Source organism: Phoca vitulina, unplaced genomic scaffold (assembly GCF_004348235.1).
Source record: "Phoca vitulina isolate PV1807 unplaced genomic scaffold, GSC_HSeal_1.0 scaffold25, whole genome shotgun sequence".
Lineage (NCBI taxonomy): Eukaryota > Metazoa > Chordata > Mammalia > Carnivora > Phocidae > Phoca > Phoca vitulina.
The window spans coordinates 17820503-17846210 of record NW_022589728.1 but is presented as its reverse complement, the minus strand read 5'-3'; the positions used below and the strand labels follow the sequence as shown (position 1 = coordinate 17846210).

Here is a 25708-nt window from a genome sequence, read left to right as displayed (position 1 = left end):
GAGAGGAAATTCAGAAAGAAAAAATGAGTACAGAAACTTTTAACAAGTTTGGCTGTGAAGGGAAAAAGTATTACCTGGCAGGACAGCATGGTTGAGGGGTTTTGGTTTAAGAAGCAACAGACTTGATAATGTTTAATTATTGATTGGAAGGACCCCTAACAAAAGGAAGCAGTTTTCTGTGCAGAAAAAAAGCATGCACAGGGTTCCCCATGAGAAGTCGGGATCCAGGGCAGAGGTGGAAACTGGCCTTTTCCACTACATTAGAAAGAGGGAAATGACAGCGAGCAGGTGCGTGTTAGGTCTGCAAATCTGACAATGAGACTGAGGTTGTTCTGCTCTGCTGATTCTATTTTCCCTATAAAAGAGAAGGCAAGATCATCTGCTAAAAGTGAAGGAGAAGAAAAGGAGTCTGGAAATTTGGAGAACATCTGAAATGGTTAGTAGAGAGAGTAGGAGAAGCAGCTACAGAAACACAGGAGCAACACCAGGCAGTGAAGCACAGAGATTAGTGACTGGGACTTCACAGTGCTTCCAATATGCCCGGTGCTGCAACCTTCTTCAGCACTATTCAGCAGCCCAGAAGATAACAACCAGGATTCAGCCAGGGTTGGGATTTCTGCCACTGAAATGCATAAAAGGACCAAGGGGCAAGAAGGTGTGAAGTATTAACAAGACTAAATGAAACAAAGGAGTATGGAATAAATCAAAGCTAGATGGAAAACTGTTGAGAGAGCGACCTACTAAACTGGGGAGTGTGGGAGGGGAAAAGCAGTGCAGACAAGTTTGTCATTCAGGTTCGAGTTCATGACTGATAAACAGCCCCGAAGAATTTGTGAGAAATTTTTTTGTTTAAAGATTTTATATATTTATTTGAGAGAGAGTAAGAGAGAGCGCACAAGCAGGGGGATGGGCAGAGGTAGAGGGAGAAGTGACTTCCCGCTGAGAAGGGAGCCTGATGCGGGGCTCAATCCCAGGACCCCGGGATCATGACCTGAGCCGAAGGCAGATGGGTCATGATCCGACTGAGCCACGCAGACATCCTGAATTTGTGAGAGATTTAAGTGAATTTAAAAGTTCATGTTCCCCAGGGCGCCTGGGTGGCTCAGTCGTTAAGCGTCTGCCTTTGGCTCAGGTCATGATCCCAGCGTCCTGGGATAGAGCCCCGCATCGGGCTCCCTGCTCCACGGGAATCCTGCTTCTCCCTCTCCCACTCCCTCTGCTTGTGTTCCCTCTCTAGCTGTGTCTCTCTCTGTCAAATAAATAAAATAAAACCTTTAAAAAAAAGTAAAAGTTCATGTTCCCCAATAGTTCATGAATTTACTGACATGTGAACATAACACCAGTGGCTACACAAGCAATTTAGTTACCCTGATTTTTTTTTTTTTTAAGGATTTTTTATTTTTAAGTAATTGCTACACCCATTGTGGGGCTCAAACCCACAACGCCGAGATCAAGAGTCACACACTCCATTTACTGAGCCAGCCAGGCACTCTTAATTACCCTGATTTTTTAAAAAACCAAACAAACCTGCAGATTCTATAATTACCTCAGGGAGGTGTCACCAAATTCTCAGAAGAAAAAAATTATTAAATGTTAGTTCAAGGCAAAAGGCATTACCTCATGCAGACAGGAGGCATTCAATAAATTCTTAAGTAAAATGATTTAAAAGTTTAGGTAACCAAAAAATGCATGCCACACATTTTTTAAAAAGAAGGGAGGAAAATTCTTATAAATGAAAATCAAATAAATAATAGGGTGTGAAAGCAGGATGTGAGGGGTGAGGAGGAGAGGCTGGAACTGTTACGAAGATCAAATGAAAAGCCGCCTGTGCAAGTGCTTCAAACCCTATAAACACTGGGGAGAACTGCTGGGACAAGCATGCTTCTTTTCCATGGTGCTATTTAAGAGCTGTATTCGTCCCAGTAAATGCCACATAAAATAAGAATTTTTCTTTGAATCTTAAAATAAGCTTAAATAAAGCAGGTACTGGGAAGGATATACATACAAAGTCTTCTTTGGCACCAAGTCGATTTTGCCTGTCTTTTTCTAGGAGTTCTTCCAGAATGGACCAGGCTGTGAGGCTCACTCCTGGCCTCAAACTTAGGGGCTTGTGAAGAATATTGTCATACATTTCAGCAACATCTCGGCAATAAAAAGGAGGCTGGCGGGGGAAAAAAGGAAAATAGCGTTAATTAAGCTATGCCGAAATAGGGTTAAAAGAGTTGGATTTGGCCTTGCTCTACAGGGATCAGTCTGGGTCTGGACAGTTCTAGAAATGCACAGGCCTTGTGGGCATGTGTACATCTGCAGTGTGGTCTCCAATGTGAAGAGGGTTTAAAACCCAGCACCATGTAGAGCCCAATATGCATTCACTGAATGTTCAAGAATACACTGCAGACAGGTAATAAACCGTGTAAAAGCTGTCATAGTATCTGTTCTGGAGAAAACCACCAACCTCATTAGAAGCATACGGAAAGAATTACTGCACACACAGATTCAACACAGATCAAATATTAAATAATTTTTTGAGACTTGGGAATAAGTGAATTAAAACAGAGATTTCCAGTAGAGATGGAGACTTTTGGTAATGACAGCATTACGGGTGCACTGTGCAGAATTACAATTCACAGCCTAAGCCCTGTACAGCTTCAACATGAGGATTAGCCAGTTTATTGTCGAGTTAATTTTTAAACTAAAAGTAATTTTTAAAGTTAAGGCAGTTATATAGCTTGTCACTTTCTTTTTTACAGGAAAGAAACATTTTTGCTTTTTAAAATCGAACTTTATTTTTAAAAAGTTAATATAAGTGTCATTAGTGAAATCTATGTTTCAAATGTTCCCTTTTGAATCAATTGCATTTTATATACAATAACAGTATTTTCCACTTTCAGGGTCCTCTAAAGAAATTTAAAGGATTCAGAAATATCAGGACAGCAAATACCCAGCGTTTAAAGAAAGTAAGTGTATATCAGGTATTCCAAGTCACTATAACGAGAACACTAAATCTTTTAGTAAGCAAGGGCAAAAAAGAGACAGTGTTGGTTGTCATAGGAATCTATCATTCAAAGTTAGCAACACAAGACAAATGCTCTAACATGCACCTCATGTGTTGGATTTCAATGAGAGCTCCCCAGTTTTCGGGGGGGGAAACCCCATACAAAACAAAAAGTGAATTAAAAAAAAACAAGCCCCAGCTCAGGTCTCTGCTGATGGTAGTATTTAACTTAGTGTGATCAGCAGCATGGGTGATGAGTGCACGGTCCCCAGCATGGGGCTGCTGGACACTCATGGGATCACAAAAAGACTTTAGAAACTACTCTAAATATCTCAAAAAGTATAAAGAAAAATTGGTCCTATAAGAATATGTAAACTAACCAAAGTGCCTAAATTGCTTGCTTTTGGTTGGAATGATATATATTTTTAAAGTTTATTTATTTTTTTAGTAATCTCTACACCCAACATGGGGCTCGAACTCAAGATCCCAAGATCAAGAGTCGCATGCCCCTCCAACTGATCCAGCCAGGCACTCCTGGTTGGAATATTAATTACTGTAGTAAAACAATTTTACACACGTTAATCAGAAGCACTGGTTGGCCTTATGTGTCTTCAATTAATAAAAACTGGGGTAAATGATTTCCTAGTGAACATCCCTTTTTTTCAATAAAATCTAGTAATGTTTTTGGTAAAGGGCATAGAGGGTTTCCTATCGGCAGAAAAAGTGAAGCACCAGTGTATTAATCCTATAAAAATAAAATACAAGGCAAAACCCAAAAGATATGATCTTCTAATTAATACAAAAATCTTTTTCTTTCCATCTTTTTGAAATTGGGCAGAATGATGACAAGTAAACTGTATGGAAGTGAATAATATTAATGTTATAGCTAGTGTCTATTTCTAAAAAATGCCAAGTTGGATGAGAATACTGATTAGTGTAAGTAGTGATTAGTAAGAGAAAAAAAATTACGTTAAAAGACCAGTAACAAAGGAAAAGTTTTTCCTTTTGTGTATATCCCCAATGTGATTCTGGATTCATTTAACCAGGTTACGACTACTACTCAATCAGTGTTATCTAAGAGTCCTCGGGATTATTAAAAAAGACAGACAACTCAAAATAATGAAAATATATTGGAACAATAATGAGAGAGCAGAAATACATACCAATCCATACAGCATTTCATAGAGAACAGCACCAAGGCACCACCAATCTACAGTATTGTCATAGGGCTGTTTTCGGATTACTTCAGGAGCAAGGTACTATGGAAAACATTAAATATTAGATCAACTCAATAAACAATTCATGATAAAATTTAGGAATAATTAAGAAATTTAACAAATTTAAGATGTTAGTATGATGCTAAAAACATATTATCTAGATTTTTAATTGGTTGGGTATGCTCATCCTACACCAGGGGGGTTCTCAGGCAGTAGTATTCTTCAGAATCATGTGGCACATTTTTCAAAATACTCATATTCAAGCACTTCCCCCCACAAACTGTGATGCAATTAGGGCAAACAGAAGAGGACAACAAATCAGAAATCTGTAATACTATGTAAACTAGGTATTGGGCTAGGGGGGGCAGGGAGAGTCTTTCACAAGATTAATTTATTTTAGGAATTCCTCTGATCATTACTCATAATTGTTTCTCTTGAAGAAAGAATTTTTAATGTGGCAATTATAATCCAATTTTCCACCTTCATTTAAAGAAAAAAGAATGTGAATTGCATTGTTATTAGAGAATTATAATAGTAACTATTATTAATTACCATTGTAATTACTGTAATTACTGTATAATTCTTTAACATATTATTTAGAAAAGTGTAAGTTTTTAGATGGCTATGCACATTTTATTTGTAAAACATTTAAACAATTTCACACATATAAAACGGTGAATTTGAATTCGAGATTGCAAAATATATATTTTCTCTTCCCATATGAAGTAAGGAAATAATTTCTTCTTAGGCTTTTTTTTTTTTTAAATGTGATCCAAAAAAATGGCAAAATATATTAAAAGGGTTTAGTAATTTCTGATTACATTTAGATTTAGATGACCAAAAAAACTTGTGTTTCTTCTCTTAAAACTACAGGACCTAAAGATTTTGATAACTTGGGGTGCCTGGGTGGCTCAGATGGTTAAGCGTCTGCCTTTGGCTCAGGTCATGATCTCCAGGTCCTGGGATCGATACCCACATCGGGCTCCCTGCTCAGAAGGGAGTCTGCTTCTCCCTCTTCTTCTGCCTCACCCCACTGCTCCTGCTCGCTCTCTCTCGCTCTGTATCTGTCTCAAATGAATAAATAAAAAAAATTCTTAAAAAAAAAGATTTTGATAATTATACAATCGATACACATTCAAGATAGCCCAAGATGGCGGAGGAGCAGGAGACCTTAGTTTCACCTGGCCCCAGGAATTCAGCTAGTAGCTATCAAATCATTCTGAACACCTGCAAACTCAACTGGAGATCTAAGAAAAGAATAGCCGCAACTCTACAAATAGAAAAGCGGCCACTTTCTGTAAGGGAGGAGGTACGGAGAAGTGAATCCGAGGGGATATATGGGAAGATAAACCGTGGGTGGAGGGAGCCTCCCTCGGCCAGCACTGGAAAGTAACAAACCAGTGAGCACAAAATCAGAACTTTTAGAAGTCTGCTCCGGAGAGGGATGTCCCTGCTTGAAAGGTGCTCAGGTGGTGAAATGGGGTGGAATCCTAGGTTGGAATGAGGATCCCAAGGGTCACAGGAAGACGGCGTGTGCCTGAGTGGGGCACAGCTCCCAGGCATTGGAATGGGGAAGCCAGCAGCAATCAGCGAGCCCAGGAATGGGCTCTCAGCTCTGGAGTGGGCTCTGAGCTCAGGGTTGCCATATACCGCAAACCCAGGCATGGTCCGGGGAGCCCAGCAAGTGGTAGAACCTCTGCGAGACCCCCTCTGCCTCCCCTCGGAGGAGTGGCATGAGTGCGTGACCCAGCAGTTTGCAGAATTTGGAGACTCGAAACCTAGTCACATGCCTGAGATAGAAACGCTCAGTCACAGGCCGGGTGAGCAAGGAGTGTGGCGGAAGACCAGGGAGACAGGAGTGACTGACTGCTTTTCCCTGAAGGTGCACTGAGGAGTGGGCCCCTAGCTTTCGGCTCCGGGTAGGGAGATTGTAGGGAGACTGGGAGGCCACCATTTTCATTCTCATCCTCTAAGGCAGCCTGGAAAGCCTTCAGGGAACAAAAGCCACTTGGAGCAATCTGAAGAAGATTACTTAGCCTAGGCCCCTGGCAAGGGCAGTGTAATTCTGCCCAGGCAAAGAAACCTGAGAATCAGTGCAACAGGCTCCTCCCCCAGAAGATCAGCAAGAACATTCAGCTAAGACCAAGTTTACTGATCACAGAACTGCAAAACTCCAGCGCTACAGGAAGAGTATACAGAATACATGTTTTTCCCCCCATGATTTTTAGTCTTTCAATTTTAATTTTTTTCACTCCTTTTTCAACCAAATTCTTATTTTATCAACTTTTTAATTTTTTCCAAAGATTTTTATTTATTTATTTAACAGAGATAGAGCGCACAAGTAGGCAGAGCAGCAGGCAGAGGGAGAGGGAGAAGCAGGCTCCCCGCTGAGCAGGGAGCCCGATATGGGGATCGATCCCAAGACCCTGGGATCATGACCTGAGCTGAAGGCAGATGCTTAACTGACTGAGCCACCCAGGCACCCCATTTTATCAGCTTTTTAAAAAATCTTTTTTAATTTTCATTTTTACACTTACATTCTATCCTTTTTGTATTTAATTTTATTTGTGTGTGTGTGTGTGTGTGTGTGTGTGTATGTTTTTCTTTCTTTACAATTTTGGGATGCAGTTTCTTCTAACAAACAGACCAAAATACACACAGGATCCAGTGTATTTCTCTGTTCTGTTCACCTGGTTGATTATTTTCTCTCTTTTTTTAATTTTAATTTTTTTTTTTGTTTTTGTTTCAGGTCTCTTCTGATTTAGTGTATATTTCTCTGGGGTCATTATTGCCATTTTAGTATTTTGTTCTCTTGTTCATCTATTCTTCTCTGGACAGAATGATAAGATGGAAAAACTCACCTCAACAAAGAGAACAAGAGGCAGTACTGACTGCCAGGGACCTAATCAGTATGGACATTAAGTAAGATATCAGAACTAGAATTCAGCATAATGATTATAAAGATACTGGGCTTGAAAAAAGCATAGAAGACACTAGAGAATCCCTTTCTGGAGAAATAAAAGAACTAAAATCTAATCAAGTCAAAATAAAAAAGGCTATTAATGAGATGCAATAAAAAATGGAGGCCCTAACTGCTAGGATAAATGAGGCAGAAGAGAGAATGAGTGATATAGAAAACAAAATTATGGAGAATAAAGATGCTGAGAAAAAGAGAGATAAACAACTACTGGATCACAAGGAGAGAATCTGAGAGATAAGTGATACCATAACGTGAAACAGTATTAGAATATTTGGGATCCCAGAAGAAAAAGAGAGGGAGGGGAGCAGAAGGTATACTGGAGCAAATTATAGTGGAGAACTTCCCTAACCTGGGGAAGGAAGCCGGCATTCAAGTCCAGAAGGCACAGACAAGTCCCCTCAAAATCAGTAAAAATAGGTGAACACCTCGACATATAACAGTGAAACTTGCAAATCTCAGAGACAAGGAGAAAATCCTGAGAGCAGCTCGGGACAAGAGCTCTGTAACCTACAAGGGTAGAAACATTAGAATGGCAGCAGACCTATCCACAGAGACCTAGCAGGCCAGAAAGAACTGGCATGATATATTCAGGGTACTAACCAAGAAAAATATGCAGCCAAGAATACTTTATCCAGCAAGGATGTCATTCAAAATAGAAGGAGAGATAGAGAGCTTCCAGGACAAACAGAAATAAAAGAATTTGTGATCACCAAACCAGCCCTACAAGAAATACTAGAAGGGATGCTCTAAGCGAAGAGAGAGCCCAAAAGTAACATAGACCAGAAAGGAACAGAGACAATATACAGAAACAGTGACTTTACAGGTAATACAATGGCACTAAATTCAAATCTTTCAACAGTTACTCTGTATGTAAATGGGCTAACTGCCCTAATCAAAAGATATAGGGTATCAGATTGGATAAAAAGCAAGACCCATTGATATTCTGTCTGCAAGAGACTCATTTTAGACCCAAAGACACTTCCAGATTGAAAGTGAGGGGCTGGAAAACCATTTAGTATGCTAATGGACATCAAAAGAAGCTAAGGTAACAATCCTTATATCAGACAAATTACATTTTAAACCAAACACTGTAATAAAAGATGAGGAACGATACAATATCATAATTAAAGAGTCTATCCAACAAGAAGATCAAACAATTGTAAATATTTATGCCCCTAACATGGGAGAAACCAATTATATAAACCAATTAATAACAAAATTAAAGAAACACATCGATAACAGTAGGGGACTTTAACACCACACTCACTGCAATGGACAGATCATCTAAACAAAAGATCAACAAGGAAACAAGGGCTCTGAATGACACACTGGACCAGATGGACTTCACAGATATATTCAGAGCATACCAACCTAAAGTAACAGAATACACATTCTTCTTGAGTGCACATGGAACATTCTCCAGAATAATCACATACTGGGTCGAAAATCAGGTCTCAACTGGTACCAAAAGACTGGGATCATTCCTTGCATATTTTCAGACCATAATGCTTTGAAACTGGAACTCAATCACAAGATGAAATTTGGAAAGAACTCAAATACTCAAATAAAGACCATCCTACTAAAGAATAAATGGGTCAACCAAGAAATTAAAGAAGAATTTAAAAAATTCATGGAAACAAATGAAAATGAAAACACAACTGTTCAAAATCTTTGGGATGCAGCAAAGGCAGTCCTAAGAGGGAAGTATATGGCAATACAAGCCTTTCTCAAGAAACAAGAAAGGTCTCCAATACACAACCTAACCCTACACCTAAAGGAGCTGGAGAAAGAACAGCAGTTAAAGCCTGAACCCAGCAGGAGAAGAAAATTAATAAAGATTAGAGCAGAAATCAATGAAATAGAAACCAAAAGAACAGTATAACAGATTAATATAACTATGAGCTGGTTCTCTGAAAGAATTAATAAGATTGATAAACCCCTGGCCAGACTTATCAAAAAGAAAAAAGAAAGGACCCAAATAAATAAAATCATGAATGAAAGGGGAGAGATCACAACCACCACCAAAGAAATACAAACAAGTATAAGAACATACTATGAGCAACTATATGCCAACAAATTAAGCAATCTGGAAGAAATGGATGAATTCCTAGAGATGTATAAGCTACCAAAACTGAACCAGGAAGAAATAGAAAACTTGAACAGACCCATAACCAGCAAGGAAACTGAAGAAGTAATCAAAAATCTCCCAACAAACAAGAGTCCAGGGCCAGATGGCTTCCCAGGGGAATTCTATCAAACATTCAAAGAAGAATTAATACCTATTCTTCTGAAACTGTTTCAAAAAATAGAAATGGAAGGAAAACTTCCAAACTCATTTTATGAGGCCACCATTACCTTGATCCCCAAATCAGACAAAGACCCCACCAAAAAGGAGAATTACAGACCAATATCCCTGATGAACATGGATGCAAAAATTCTCACCAAAAGCCTAGCCAATAGGATCCAACAGTACATTAAAAGGATTATTCACCACGACGAAGTGGGATTTATTCCTGGGCTGCAAGCATGGTTCAACCTCTGCAAATCAATGTGATACACTACACATTAATAAAAGAAAGGACAAGAACCATATGATCCTCTCAATAGATGCAGAAAAAACGTTTGACAAAAGTACAGCATCCTTTCTTGATTAAAACTCTTCACAGTGTAGGGATAGAGGGAACATACCTCAATATCATAAAAGCCATCTATGAAAAACCCACAGCGAATATCATTCTCAATGGGGAAAAACTGAGAGCTTTCCCACTAAGGTCAGGAACACGGCAGGGATGTCCACTATCACCACTGCTATTCAACAGAGTACTAGAAGTCCTAGCCACAGCAATCAGACAACAAAAAGAAATAAAAGGCATCTGAATCAGCAAAGAAGAAGTCAAACTCTCACTCTTTGCAGATGATATGATACTTTATGTGGCAAACCCAAAAGACGCCACCCCAAAACTGCTAGAACTCATATAGGAATTCAGTAAAGTGGCAGGATATAAAATCAATGCACAGAAATCAGTTGCTCGTCTATATACTAACAATGAAACAGAAGAAAGAGAAATTAAGGAGTCGATCCCATTTACAATTGCACTCAAAACCATAAAATACTTGGGAATAAACCTAACCAAAGAGGCAAAGGATCTGTACTCAGAAAACTACAGAATACTCATGAAAGAAATTGAGGAAGACACAAAGAAATGGACAAACCTTCCATGCTCATGGACTGGAAGAACAAATATTGTGAAAATGTCTATGCTACCTAGAGCAATCTCCACATTTAATCCAATCCCTATCAAAATACCATCAACTTTTTTCAAAGAAATGGAACAAATAATCCTAAAATTTGTATGGAACCAGAAAAGACCCCGAATAGCCAGAGGAATGTTGAAAAAGAAAAGCAAAGCTGGTGGCATCACAATTCAGGACTTCAAGCTCTATTACAAAACTGTCATCATCAAGACAGTATGGTACTGGCACAGAAACAGACACATAGATCAATGGAACAGAATAGAGAGCCCAGAAATGGATCCTCAACTCTATGGTCAGCTAATCTTTGAAAAAGCAGGAAAGGATGTCCAATGGAAAAAAGACAGTCTCTTCAACAAATGGTGTTGGGAAAATTGGACAGCCACATGCAGAAGAATGAAACTGGACCATTTCCTTACACCACACACAAAAATAGACTCAAAATGGATGAAAGACCTAAATGTGAGACAGGAATCCATCAAGATCCCAGAGGAGAACACAGGCAGCAACTTCTGTGACCTCGGCTGTAGCAACGTCTTGCTAGACACATCTCCACAGGCAAGGGAAACAAAAGTAAAAATGAACTTTTGGGACTTCATCAAGATAAAAAGCTTTTGCACAGCAAAGTAAACGGTCGACAAAACCAAAAGACAACCAACAGAATGGGAGAAGATATTTGCAAATGACATATCAGATAAAGGGCTAGTATCCAAAATCTATAAAGCACTTATCAAATTCAATGCCCAAAGAACAAATAATCCAATCAAGAAATGGGAAGAAGACATGAACAGACATTTCTCCAAAGAAGACATCCAAATGGCCAACAGACACATGAAAGAAATGTTCCACATCACTCAGCATTAGGGAAATACAAATCAAAACCACAATGAGATACCACCTCACACCAGTCAGAATGGCTAAAATTAACCACTCAGGAAATGACAGATTTTGGTGAGGATGTGGAGAAAGGGGAACCCTCATACACTGCTGACGGGAATGTAAGGTGGTGCAGTCACTCCGGAAAACAGTATGGAGGTTCCTCAAAACGTTGAAAATAGAGCTACCCTACGACCCAGCAATTGCACTACTGGGTATTTACCCCAAAGATACAAAGGCAGTGATCCGAAGGGGCACCTGCACCCCAATGTTTATAGCAACACTGTCCACAATAGCCAAACTATGGAAAGAGCCCAGATGTCCATTGACAGATGAATGGATAAAGATGTGATGTATATATATTCAATGGAATACTACTCAGTCATCAAAAAAATGAAATCTTGCCATTTGCAACGATGTGGATAGAACTAGAGGGTATCATGGTAAGCGAAATAAGTCACTCAGAGAAAGACAGTTATCATATGATCTCACACATACATGGAATTTAAGAAACAAAACAGAAGATCAGAGGGGAAGAGAGGAAAAAATAAAACAAGAAGAAATCAGAGAGGGAGATAAACCATAAGAGACTCTTAATCATAGGAAACAAACTGAGAGTTGCTGGAGGGAAGGGGGTGGGGGGGATGGGGTAACCGGGTGATGAACATTATGGAGGGCACATGATGTAATGAGCACCGGGTATTATGTAAGACTGATGAATCACTGAACTCTACCTCTGAAATTAATAATACATTATAGGTTAGTTAATTGAATTTAAATAAGAAATAAAAATTTAAAAAAATTCAATTTAAAGGAGATATAATTTACATAAAAATGTATCCATATTCAAAAAACTCAATATACACTCACAAAAAAAATGCTTCTTCATACACAAACCAAACTAGAATGGTTACAAATATATCTAAGAGCTAGGGGTGGATTAGAAAAAGGAAGGAAAGAAAAAAACATTTCAAAGTATTTTTACTTTTAATTATTTTTAACTTTTCTGACATTGATTAAAAGTCTCATATGAGCCATTTTATCACACATTTCATCATGATATTTGCAATTACTCTACAAAAAAGATGAAATACGGGGCGCCTGGGTGGCTCAGTCGTTAAGCATCTGCCTTCGCTCAGGTCATGATCCCAGGGTCCTAGGATTGAGCCCTGCATCAGGCTCCCTGCTCTGGGGGAAGCCTGCTTCTCCCTCTCCCACTCCCCGTGCTTGTGTTCCCTCTCTCTGTCTCTGTCTCTGTCAAATAAATAAATAAAATCTTTAAAAAAAAAAAAAAAAAAAAGATGAGATACTACCTGGCTTCTAAGATCACTATAAATATATTAAAATTAGGATAGTTTAAAATAAACGAAATGTGTGTGTGTGTGTGTGTGTGTGTGTGTGTGTGTGTGTGTAGGGAGAATAACAAGGCTTTAACATAACTTGTAAAGATTATTATTATTGTCTCAAATGGAAGGTTACATTTTCTGCTAGCTAACATGAGTAGAGGATGAGATGTTCTGATTAATTCTGACTTGTGGTTTTCTTTTTCTTTTTTTTTTTAAGATTTTATTTATTTATTTGACAGAGAGCGAGCGAGAGAGCACAAGCAGGGGGAATGGCAGGCAGAGGGAGAAGCAGACTCTCTGCTGAGCAGGGAGCCTGATGTGGGACTCGACTCCAGGACCCTGGGATCATGACCTGAGCTGAAGGCAGATGCTTAACCTACTGAGCCACCTGAGCGCCCTGACTTATGGTTTTCTTTCCTCCACATCCATTGCTTTCCTTTCTTCTGTTAAATAAATGGTTAATTGTATTATAAAATATTTTCATCACACATAAAAAGAGAAAACAGAAACCAATATAGCTGCCACTAATTATAGGCAATGTCAGTATTTTGCCATATTTGATTTAGCTTATTAAAAAAAAAGCTTTTTATTTAGATACTCACATACCATGCAATTTACTCATTCTAAAGTGTGTACTTCAAAGGCTATTAGTATATTTAGAGTGGTGTAAACATTACAATTTTAGTATATTCTTCGTTGTTGATTGGTGATTTTTAAAGGATCAGAAATCTAATCAAATGCTTTAAAAAGTCTAAGGTAAACTTTTAACATTAAAAACAAATAAGCATATGGTGGGATGGGGTAATTGGGTGAGGAACATTAAAGAGGGCACTTGGGCCGCCTGGGTGGCTCAGTTGGTTAACGGCTGCCTTCGGCTCAGGTCATGATCCCAGAGTCCTGGGATCGAGCCCCGCATCGGGCTCCCTGCTCAGTGGAGAACCTGCTTCTCCCTCTCCCTCTGTCTGCCAGTCTGCCTACTTGTGTTCTCTCTCTCTCTGTCAAATAAATAAATAAAATCTTTTAAAAATTAAAAAAAAAATAAAGAGGGTACTTGAGTAATGCGCATTGGGTGTTATACGCAACTGATGACTCACTAAATTCTACCCCTGAAACTAATAATACACTACATGTTAACTAACTTGAATCTAAATAAAATCTAAAAAAACAAAAATAAAAACAAATAAGCATAATTTATATCTTTTTTGGGTTATCTGTGGTAGCCTACAATCACAATTAAAAATACTATCAATAAACTTTAAATGTTCTGAAGGGATGATTATCAGATATATACTAGTGGCTAAAAGCTTTCTGAAATGAGTTTTATTCTACTTTTCTGATTTCGAATATTGTATTTGCACTTCGTGATTCATTTTTGCATTTTACACATGATTATATAAACAACAAAAGAAACATATTTCTTACCTCTGGTGTCCCACAAAATGTTGTCGTCGTGTCAGATATAGCAATTCCTTCTTTACAAAGCCCAAAATCTGTTAAGACAACATGTCCCTGACAAACAGAGGGGCAGTAAGATAAAACAACGCATGGGCATAAGCTGACAATTTTTAAAACCATTTCACTTTGAAATAATTATAGACCCACAGGAAATTGCAAAAATAGTACACAGAGTTTTGTGTACCCCTCACCCAGCTTTTCCTAATGCTGATATCTTATATAACTGTAAGAAAATATCAAAATCAGGAATGGTAGAATACTGTTAACCAGACTGTCCATTTTATTGTTTTCACTATTTTTTTTCACACATATGCATTTGTGTGTGTGTATGTATGTGTGGTTCTATGCAATAGAGACGTGCAGATCTATGTAACTACTGCTACCATCAAGATAGAAAACTATCCATCACCCCAAAGAAACTAAGGAACTCACGCTACCCCTTTATTTTTGTACTCTCCTATGCCCACTGTCCCTGTCACCTTGCAACCACTCATCTGTTTTCCATCTCTACAGTTCTGTCATTTGGAGAAGTTACATAAATGGAATGATGCAGTGTGGAACCTTTGAGGCTGCCTTTTTTCCACCAAGCATAACAACAATTAAATTGAGAATTGGTTGATTTTTAAAAGATAATACTTACTACTGAATCCAAAAGAATATTTTCTGGTTTCAAGTCTCTATTAAATTAAAAGGAAAGAAAAGCAAAACTGAGTATTAACTGAAACAAAGTAATAAAAAAAGACGTTTTTACAAGAAATACATTAAAATGTACCTGTACACTATTTTGATGGAGTGCAAATAACCCAATGCACTGGCAATTTCAGCAGCATAAAACCTAGCTCTGTGTTCGGGAAAGGACCGTTCTCTCTGTAAGTGGAAAAACAGCTGTAAAATGGAAAAAGAAATGGGTATTAAGATCATTCACACAAAGTGAAACAAATATATTCTATAAATACAAAAACAGGATTTTTTTTACTCTGAACATGAGATAAAAATGCACCAAAGCACAGAACTGTGACTCTCCTTTGTGTCCCCCACCTCGCAATCATTCTCTCTTTAACCACACATCTTTCTCTATCCTTGCTAACTTGAACTTGCTCATCTCTCATTTACTCCTCAATCCCTGGTGTGGCTGTGTCCTTACCCCTCTGGAAAAGATTATCAACCCAGACCGATGATCTGGATATTGCCATGGAGTCAGTAAGGTCTCTCACTAGCCCTTTGACTGTGGTTTCACTTGGGAAAAACAAAACAAAAAAACACCACTATTCAGAGATTGGAAACAAGTGGCTGGCAGACCAAATATAACCCACAGATAAAATGTGTTTGAGCCAAACACTGTTTTTAGAAAAAATCTAAATTAACTGGTAACATTTAAAAATGGAGAAATTTTTTGGTAAAAATTCAGGTTTGGTTTCTTCTGAGGAAAAAAAAAAAAAAGGAAGCTCTGCAACATTAAGCCTAAATTCCAGTGTGGTAGCAAATGGCCAGGGCTGAGCAGCGGCTGGGCTCTCCAGTTCATTTCCTATACTCCTGAAATCGTATTTTATTTCTTACTACCTGTCCTTTACTCATTAGGTTACCTGCCTGGGCGAAGTTTGCCCTAGGTCCTTACTCTAAGTTCCCGGGCTTCTAAAACAAAGATCTCGCCTTAGGGCTTCTCCTTCCCTGGAGAGTTCCGTATCGGCTCCTTTCCGGCCCCTTACACTGCAGGGATAGCGAGGTGTCTGTCCTCAGTTTCTCCACTGTTATTCTTTCTCCGGATACCCTGTCCAGGTAACCTAATCCATCCAGTGATTTTAACCACCTCTATGTCGATGTCTTTCATGTGGACATACCCCACCTACACCTCTGCTTGGAGCTTCTCCTGCAAAGACTTGCTGCCTACTGCTCTTTCTTGAATATTTCACAAGCCAACAAATTCAACTTGTCTAGAACAGAGCCACTTGTCTTCTTTTACAGATTTACTGCTACTACGGCTATATTCTATCCTTTAATGACATCACTTTCTACCCAGCCCTCTGAGCCATGGGACACAACAAGGTACAGTGAGAAGAGTCAGGTTTTAAAGCTGATCAGACTTGGATTCAAATCCTGATTCTTCTCTTTTTGTGTGCAATTCATTTAACTTCTCTGACTTACAAAAATTGTCCCCCAATTTTTCTTAACCTCTTCTGAAAGGTTATGGTGAAGATCAGTTATAATAGATCCTGACAGAGTAGGGACATGGAGGCTGGCCTGGGATTCCTCTGGACTGCTCCTTTACCCTTAGCCTCTATATCTAACTATTGAATAAATTCTTCTGTTTTTATCTTTTAATCATTTCTGAATAATCCCTCCTGTTTAGCCCTACTATTGCTTTTATTAGCTTATACTACTGTAATATTCTATTTATTGATCTGATCACATCTATCCAATATAATATTAATGAAAACTACCCCAAATGAAAACGTGACCATTCATCAATGATAGCTAACACTGCTTACTAAATCAAAGGCACCATGCTGAGGACTTTATATGTTTGTATTATTTAATCTACCCAAGTAGTTTGAGGCAGAAAATTAATGAGGAAGCTGAGGTTCAGGAGGGCTTGTGTAAATGTCTAGTATCATATCAAATAAGTACACAGGTCAAGGTTAAAATGTTATATGAAAATCAGAGGGACTATGCAACTGATGAATTACTGAACTCTACATCTGCAACTAACAGTGTTCTATATGTTGCCTAACTGAATTTAAATTAACAAAAAAAGAAAGTCAGGGGGACAGTACTAGTAAGAATAACAGGAAACCCATAATGAAATTATGCTGCTACCTCTCTCTATCCTTTCTCATCTTTATTGCCCTTCTACTACTGCCCCGTTCAGCTCCTCCTCCACCAACCCCAACATTCTATTCCATTCTTTTTATTCCCCATTATCTTAGCCAAGTCTATCTTTTAGAATACAAGCCTACATGTTTCCACCTTTGCTACTCAGTTTATGAGAGATCACTGTATAAAAAGGGCTCAGAAGCAAGGTCCTAAAACAAGATGAAGAAACCACAGACAAAGCAGGAAGCTCGCAACAGGATCTCATCTGCAGTTAATGCCTTGCAGGACATTTCAAAGTCACAGATTGGTACTCGGGTCCAGGTTGAATCCAGGACCTGACACTTACTAGAAAACACGGTGACATTGAGAAAGTTACCTAACCTCTCTGAGCCTTAGAAGAGTATTTATCTCAAAGAGTTATAATGATTAATTGAAATAATGCAGGAAAAATAATTACACAGTGTCAGGCCCTCAATAAATTCTCATTATATGTTAGCACTCATGTACACACAAAATAAAATGACAACCTCAAATCTTCAGCCTTCAAAGTTTTGCCTCTACACTGAGGAGGCATATGGCATTTTTGTCATATAGATGTAGGGGGTTGTATGATGATTCTTTTAATGATCTTCCCCCAAATGATCTAGGTGTGTCCGACCATCTTTCAGGTTTGCAGAATAGACAGTATCTTCCTTTATTCTACAGTTAAGTATACTATATTAAGGTTGAAATAACTTTTCCTCTCTCTCTGATCTGGGACTAGGGGATGAAAGATCCCTTTGTAAAGACAGGACACAATCTATGAGAATAATTTTTAGAGACATTCACAGATCAGAGATCAAACAAATTAGAAAGGTGTGAGGATTGAGAACTGCCTAAATCCTGGAATCACACTGCCTGAGTTCAATTCCTGCCTCTAATACTTATTAACCACATGCCTTGAGCAAGTTACCTAGCTTCTCTGTGCCTCAGTTTCTTTATCTTATATAACACGACTGTTGTGAAAATAATACATATAAAGATCCAGAATGCTGGGCACATAAGTATACTTGATGCATGTTAGCTATTACTATAATTATTATCATGACAGTAGCATTTTCCAAAATGTATTTCACTATCCCTCTGATTAGAGTTTTGGGGAGTATTATTAACAGATTTGGCTCAAACAAAAAGGGACTGCATGCTAAGAAAATATTTTCAACGAAATCTTGGCTTTGGCAGAACTCAGTCTTTAACATGCTGAAACATACTGTGAATCACCAAGAAACATATTGTTAATTGCCAATGGGATGGAACATGAAACGTTTTCCAAACTGACTTCACCACAGAACTCTTTATTAGAGGATCATCTCGTCTGATTATAGTTTGCACGTTTTAGAAAATGACAGGCTAGAGTAATCTTTATATGCAACTGTGGAGACAATAATTCTCTAAATACAAATCATGTTTTATTCTAACGTTTCAGTATACTATTCTTGCTATATTATCCGTGAAGTCTGTAGCTTCATACCAAGGTTCTTTTATGAATCTTCCCACCTACACACCATAAGCTGCTTAAGAGCTTTGTTTACAATTCTCTACATCTTGCTTTGTGCTTATTAGCCAGCATCTTGAATCTAATAGCTGTTAATGCTGGCCTATCCTTCCAAAAACTCTTAAGCAAAGAAAAACTGTGACTTTATTCTATTTTTTCTAAACATTATCAACATTAGAAAACTAATCATAAAACTCACCTCCCCTCCATTAACAAAATCCAGAACAAAATAAAGCTTTTCAGTTGTTTGGAAAGAATAATGTAATCCAACCAAAAATGGATGTTTCACATTTTTCAAAAGCACATTACGTTCAGCCATGATATGTTTTTGCTGTAAAAAAAAAAAAAAAAAAAGTAAAGGATCAACTTGCATTATATACCAGAAAACAATTCTGTTAATTGAGAAAGTGAATATAGGAGAAACAATGCTATTTTATTTTACCTCTTTTCTGTTGAGAACTATTTTTTTCTGTAACACTTTGACAGCATAAAATTTTCCATCCAGTTTCCGTTTTGCAAGAAGAACCTGTTGTAGTTACAGATTGTGCAATTAGAAATTTCAATATTTTGGTTTTTTTTAGAAATTTCAATATTTTGATAAAAATAATTCGCTTGTCAGTAAATTCATAAATTACGTACAAAAAGTCTAAAAGGGACCTAGATAATGTTTTAGTTTTGAAAACTGAAAAATACTGAATTTATTTTTATTCTACTTCTCCTTAGATATTTTAATAAAATAATAACAGAAAAGGAATGTTAATCACTCGAATAGCCAGGTACCATTTCTTTGTCACTTAATGTGCTGACGTTTGAGATTTTTACTAAATTTAAGTCCCAAAATCTATACTGCTTGAGATCCTCAAGTGTGTGCGGTGTGTTGAGTGCACGCACGCACACACCAGCCCTGAGTCCTAAGGAGTGTCCTTAGAAAATACTGAGGCTATCAACTTCATGGATATTGATAAAAAAAGCAGAGAAGGAAATGGTTTCTATGTGATTGAAATGCATTTTTGTTTTAATATTTAGGTTTCTCTTAAGTTTTAGATTCAGAAGCATTCAGAGGAAGAAGGACCATGTAGAGCTGAGCTTCTACAATGGGCTAGGCTGTATGCACTTTCAAGGATCTGAAGAAATTTAGAGGCTCTTGCCCCAGAAAAAAAGCAGACATAGGGTTTTGCAAATAACTTTTTAAGGGATTCAAGAAGCCTGACAAGTTGTGTAACTATTAAATGATACATCCTAAAGCTTTCTGAGATGATCTGACACAGCAACTGGTAACACTGCTGGGCTTTATATTCTATTATAGGTGTTGTCTTCCTCGCTACAACTTAAAACCCCAGTCTAATCATGAGAAGAACATCAGACGAATTCTAATAGAGGGACATCTTACAATATACCCCATTAGTACTTCTCAAAACCATCAAGGTCCTCAAAAACAAGGAAAGTCTGAGAAGCTGTTAGAGCTAAGAGAAGCTTAAGGAGACATGGCAAGCAAATGTAATGTGGTATTGTGGATGATATCCTGGAACAAAAAAAGGACATCAGGTAAAAAGCAGGAAATCTGAATAAACAATGGACTTTGTATCAATGTTGGCTCATTAACTGGAACACATGTACCATGCTAATATATTAACAATAGGGACACTGTGTGTGGAGTGGAGGATGTTTGGGTATTCTCTGAACTTCCTGTATTTTCTCTTTACTCAATTTTTCTGTAAATCTAAGCTGTTCTAAAAAATAAAGCCTATTAATTAGAAGAAAAGTGTTTGTTTTTAATCAAGATGGAGTCAAAACATCTTCAGGGTAAAAATGTCCTGTGCTCAATCAACTGTTGGCATTTTCCCCATTTTCCATTCTTTTGTTTGCTACAATATTTGACTCTATACAACATCTTTTCTTCTTACATTTTTCCTTTTCTCAACACCTCCCACCTGCCTGACCTTTCCTGCTCTAGTTTGACTGGTTCATCTTCCAATACATTATGAGAAAATAATTCAAATGTGGCAATTAGGAGGTACCAATTTCCTTAAAGTAAGCATTTTTTCAATAGGTTGGTAGATTTGGAGAACAGGCAGATCGTTAAGAAACAAACAGGCAGGGGCGCGTGGGTGGCTCAGTTGTTAAGTGTCTGCCTTCGGCTCAGGTCATGATCCCAGGGTCCTGGGATCGAGCCCCGCATCAGGCTCCCCGCTCTGCGGGAGGCCTGCTTCTCCCTCTCCCACTCCCCCTGCTTGTGTTCCCTCTCTCACTGTGTCTCTGTCAAATAAATAAATAAAATCTTTAAAAAAAGAAACAAACAGGCAAAAGGAAAATGGAACTAAGACCCCTCAATGGAGAAGAGTTTAGAATAAATTTTAGATTGCCATTATTTATTTTAGTCTATCATGTATTTTTTTCTATTTTTCAAACACACTGTAGATTTGCATTTGTTTACTTTTCTTTTTGTGTATTCTGCTTTTGTTTTACTGTACTTTATTGGTTTCTAACCACTTTGCAAGATTTTAAATTTTTATTAAATGTAACATATATACAGAATAACTCACAAATCATTACAGCTCAGAAAATTACTACAAAATGAACACACATGTAACCACTGTCCAGGTCAAAAAATAAAACATTATCTTATAGTTGTGGGTTCATTTCCGGGTTTTCTATTCTATTTTTGCATTTATCCAAAGAATAAAAAAATACTAATTCGAAGGGATACACGTATCCTGTTTATATCAGCATTATCTACAATAGCCAAATTATGGAAAAAGACCAAATGTCCATTGATAGATGAATGGAAAAAGAAGATGTGGTATTTACAAATATAATGGAATATTACTCAGCCATAAAAAGAATGAAATCTTGCTGTTTGCAATGACATGTTGGAGTTAGTATTATACTAAGTGAAATAAGTCAGAGAAAGACAAAAACCATATGATTTCATTCATATGTGAATTTAAGGAACAAAACAAAAGATCACAGGGGAAAAAAAGAGACAGGCAAACCAAGGAACAGACTCTTAACTAAAGGGAACAAATTGATTGTTATCACAGGGGAGGTGGGTGAGGGGTTGGGGGGGGGGGGGACGGGTTAAATGGGTGATAGGGAGGGCACTTGTGATGAGCACCAGGTGTTGTATGTAAGTGTTGAATCACTAAGTTGTACACCTGAAACTGATATTACACTGGATGTTAACTGGAATTTAAATAAAAATTTTAAAAAGAAATTAAAAAAAAAATTATCAGTAGCCTGAAGCCTCCCTTCTCCCGTATTTCAGAAACTACTTATCCTTTGTCTTCCTCAATTATCTCAATTTGTAGTAACACAGGTTTTGTCTTTTTTTGAATTTTATATAAATTAGAATCATATAAAGTTGTCTCTGTCTGACTTCTTTCACTCTAAATAATGTAATATGCATTCATGTTGTGGCATGTAGCATACTTTTTATATTTTCATTATTGTGCAGAATAATGCATTACACAATTTAAAAAAATTTAATTCCAGTATAGTTAACATACAGTGTTATATTAGTTTCAGGTGTATGATACAGTAATTCAACAATTCTATACATTATTCAGTGTTCATTATGGTGAGTATACTTTTTTTTTAGTAAGTGCACTCTTAATCCCCTTCACCTACTTCACCCATCCCCCCCACCCACTTCCCCTCTGGTAACCATCAGTTTATTCTCTATAGTTAAGAGTGGGTTTCTTGGTTTGTCTTTTTTCCTTTCTTCATTTGTTTTGTTTCTTAAATTCACATATGAATGAAATCATATGGTATTTGTCTCTCTCTGACTGACCTATTTCACTTAGGATTATACTCTCTAGATTCACCCATTTTGTTGTAAATGGCAAGATTTCATTCTTTTTTATAGCTCAGTAATATTCCATCGTATATGTGTATCTATGGACACTTGGGTTGTTTCCATATCCTGGTTATTGTAAATAATGCTGTTATAAACATAGGGGTGCATATTATCTATTTGAATTGGTGTTTTCATATTCTTTGGGTAAATACCTAATAGAATTACTGGATCATACGGTAGTTCTGTTTTTAATTTTTTGAGGAACCTCCATACTGTTTTCCATAGTGGCTGACCAGTTTCCATTCCCACCAACAGTGCACAAGGGTTCCTCCTTCTCCATATCCCTACCAGCATCCTTACCAACACTTTTTGATTTTAGCCATTCTGATAGCTATAAGGTGATATCTCCCTGTGGTTTTGATTTGCATTTCCCTGATGATGAATGATGCTGAGCATCTTTTCATGTGTCTGTTGGCCATCTGTATGTCCTCTTTTATTATTATTATTATTATTATTATTATTATTATTATGTTCAATTAGCCAACATGTAGTACATCATTAGTTTTTGATGTTGTATGTCCTCTTTGGAGAAAAGTTTGTTCATGTCTTCTGCCCATTTTTTAACTGGATTACTTGGTTTTCTGGTGTTAAGTTGTATAAGTTCTTTATCTATTCTGGATAATAACCCTGTATCAACTATGCCATTTGCAAATATCTTCTCCCATTCAGTAGGCTGTCTCTGTTTTGTTGATTATTCCCTTTGCTGTGTGGAGACTTTTTATTTTGATGTAGTTTCAATAGTTTATTTTTGCTTTTGTTTCCCTTTCCTCAGGAGACATATCTAGAAAAATGTTGTTCCAGCTGATGTCAGAGAAATTACTGCCTGTGGGCTCTTCTAGGATTTTTATGGTTTCAAGTCTCACATTTAGGTCTTAATCTATTTTGAGTTTATTTTTGTGTATGGTGTAAGAACGTGGTCCAGTTTCATTCTTTTGCATGTAGCTGTCCAGTATTCCCAACACCATTTGTTGAAGAGACTTGGTCCCATTGCGTATTCTTGACTCCTTTGTTGAAGATTAATTGACCATACAATTGTGGGTTTATTTCTGGGCTCTCTATTCTGTTCCTTTGATTTATGTGTCTATTTTTGTGCCACTATCATCTTGACATCTGGATTGTGATACCTCCAGTTTTGTTTTTTTCTTTTTTTTTTTTTTTTAAGATTTTATTTATTTGACAGAGAGACACAGCGAGAGAGGGAACACAAGCAAGGGGGAGTGGGAGAGGGAGAAGCAGGCTTCCCGTGGAGCAGGGAGCCCGATGTGGGGCTCGATCCCAGAACCCTGGGATCATGACCTGAGCTGAAGGCAGACGCTTAACCGACTGAGCCACCCAGGCGCCCCTTGTTTTTCTTTTTCAAGATTGCTTTGGCTATTCAGAGTCTTTTGTGGTTCCATATAAATTTTAGTATTATTTGATTAGTTCTGTGAAAAACTGCATTACACAGTTTAATCCACTCTTTAATTGACAGACATTTAGATTGTTTATGAATAACAATGCCATGAATATTCTGGCATATGCCTTTCTTAGTGCATATGTGCATGCATTTCTGTTGGATATATAATTAGAAGTAGAATCAATGTATCATACAGATAATGGCATATATTTAGCTTCAATAATTAACACCAGTTTTCAACAGCATAAAAAATGAAATACACAGGAATAAGTCTAATTAAAGATGTGTAAAAACTCTCTATATAAAACACTATAAAACATTACTGAGAAAAGTTAAAGATGAACTAAATTAAGAAAGGGATATACCATGGTCGTGGATTGGAAGACTCAGTAATGTAAAATAACAATTTTTCCCAAATTGACCTACAGATTAAATGCAATCCCAATCAAAATCCAGCAGAACTTTGTGGAAATTGGCATGCTAATTCTAAAACTTAAAAAGATACGCAAAGGGCTAAGACTCTTGAAGAAGAACAAGGAGGGAGGACTTGTTTTGTTGGATATCACGCTACACAGTCTAATAGACTAATGGAACAATATATAATATCTTGAAACAGAAATATAAAACATAAAATCTAGAAGCAGATCCATGCATATATGGACACTGAATAAATGATGAAAATTACTCTGCAGATCAGTGGCGAAAGAACTGTCTTTTTAACAAATTGTGTGGGATCAGTTGGATATTCATAGGGGAAAAAATTAACTGTGACCCTACAACTTCATGCTATATCCAAGAACCAATTCCTGGCAGACTCTAGATCTAAACAGGAAGTTTCCAAAAGACAATGCTTTTTATTTTTAATAACAGATTATCTCTAACATCCCAATACACTGTGAGCATTCTGAGTGCAGCATCCCTTTCTTTCTGTTGCTGTACTAGCACATGTAGTGGGTGGTCAATATATATGTGCTGAATTAACACACATGGATTTAATTGTATGGTTACAGTTTCTGGTATCCAGGGAACTCAGAAAACAAACTAGAGATACCCAAAGCTCAGAATGTAGCAAACTATAATTAAACACATGCATATTTATTTTCATTACAGATTGAAGTGTAATGCAAAAAAGCACTTAAATATATCTAATGATTCTGGTAACTCCCTCTATGATGCTTCTGGCCTTAAAGCAGATTCTCCTTCCTTGGTATGGCCACACTGTCAAGTTGTGTGATTCATCTGACACTCACTGTATGAGGAACAGCAGGGTTTTCAAACACCCCTTTCCTTCCTCAACTGTTATTTTCACAGTTGCTCATTTTTGTCTTTCCAGCTTCAGCTTAAAAAGCACCTCTTTTAGAAGCCATCCTTGACCGACCCATCTGAGTAAGAATTTTCCCCCCACTTGCCTATTGTCCTCTATCACTTCACTCTATTCTGTATTTACATCACAGTCCCCATTACTGCTTTTCATTATTTATTGACTGCATATTTTTTTTTAAAGATTTTATTTATTTATTTTGACAGAAGGAGAGAGAGCGAGCGAGAGAGGGATCACAAGCAGGGGGAGTGGGAGAAGGAGAAGCAGGCTCTCTGCTAAGCAGGGAGCCCGATGCAGGGCTCGATCCCAGGACCCCGGGATCATGACCTGAGCCGAAGGCAGATGCTTAACGACTGAGCCACCTAGGCGCCCCATGACTGCATATTTTTAATTGGCTATTTCCCCTACTAGGTTGCAAGCATCACAAAGGTAGTAACTGTGTCAGTTTTGTTCAATACTCTCTAACTAACCAGAACCCAGTACACTGCTTGGACATGATAGGTGCTCAACAAATACTCCAACAAATGAATTTTATGTTAAAATTTGAGTAAACGCCTTAACTCCCTAAGTATTTTGAAGGTAGAGAAAGCATCGTAACTCCATATCCTGCATACCAACAAGTCCTGCAGCCTGGAATATATAAGGCATGCATTCCTTAAGTATTTATTT

General features: G+C 37.6%; 1 protein-coding gene across 3 annotated transcripts in view; it reads right to left on the bottom strand.

The window, feature by feature from the left end:
• The window catches only part of SGK3 (serum/glucocorticoid regulated kinase family member 3), a 139816-nt gene that overhangs the window by 8413 nt on the left and 105695 nt on the right, over positions 1–25708 (bottom strand). For all 3 annotated transcript variants that reach the window (XM_032421543.1, XM_032421542.1, XM_032421544.1), the window contains 7 exons: positions 18909–18992; positions 18666–18797; positions 14894–15006; positions 14762–14798; positions 14089–14175; positions 4159–4254; positions 2006–2161 (listed from right to left, as the gene is read on the bottom strand). In XM_032421543.1, coding sequence (XP_032277434.1) covers positions 2006–2161; positions 4159–4254; positions 14089–14175; positions 14762–14798; positions 14894–15006; positions 18666–18797; positions 18909–18992 — 705 coding nt within the window. The remainder of the gene's footprint in view (positions 1–2005; positions 2162–4158; positions 4255–14088; positions 14176–14761; positions 14799–14893; positions 15007–18665; positions 18798–18908; positions 18993–25708) is intronic.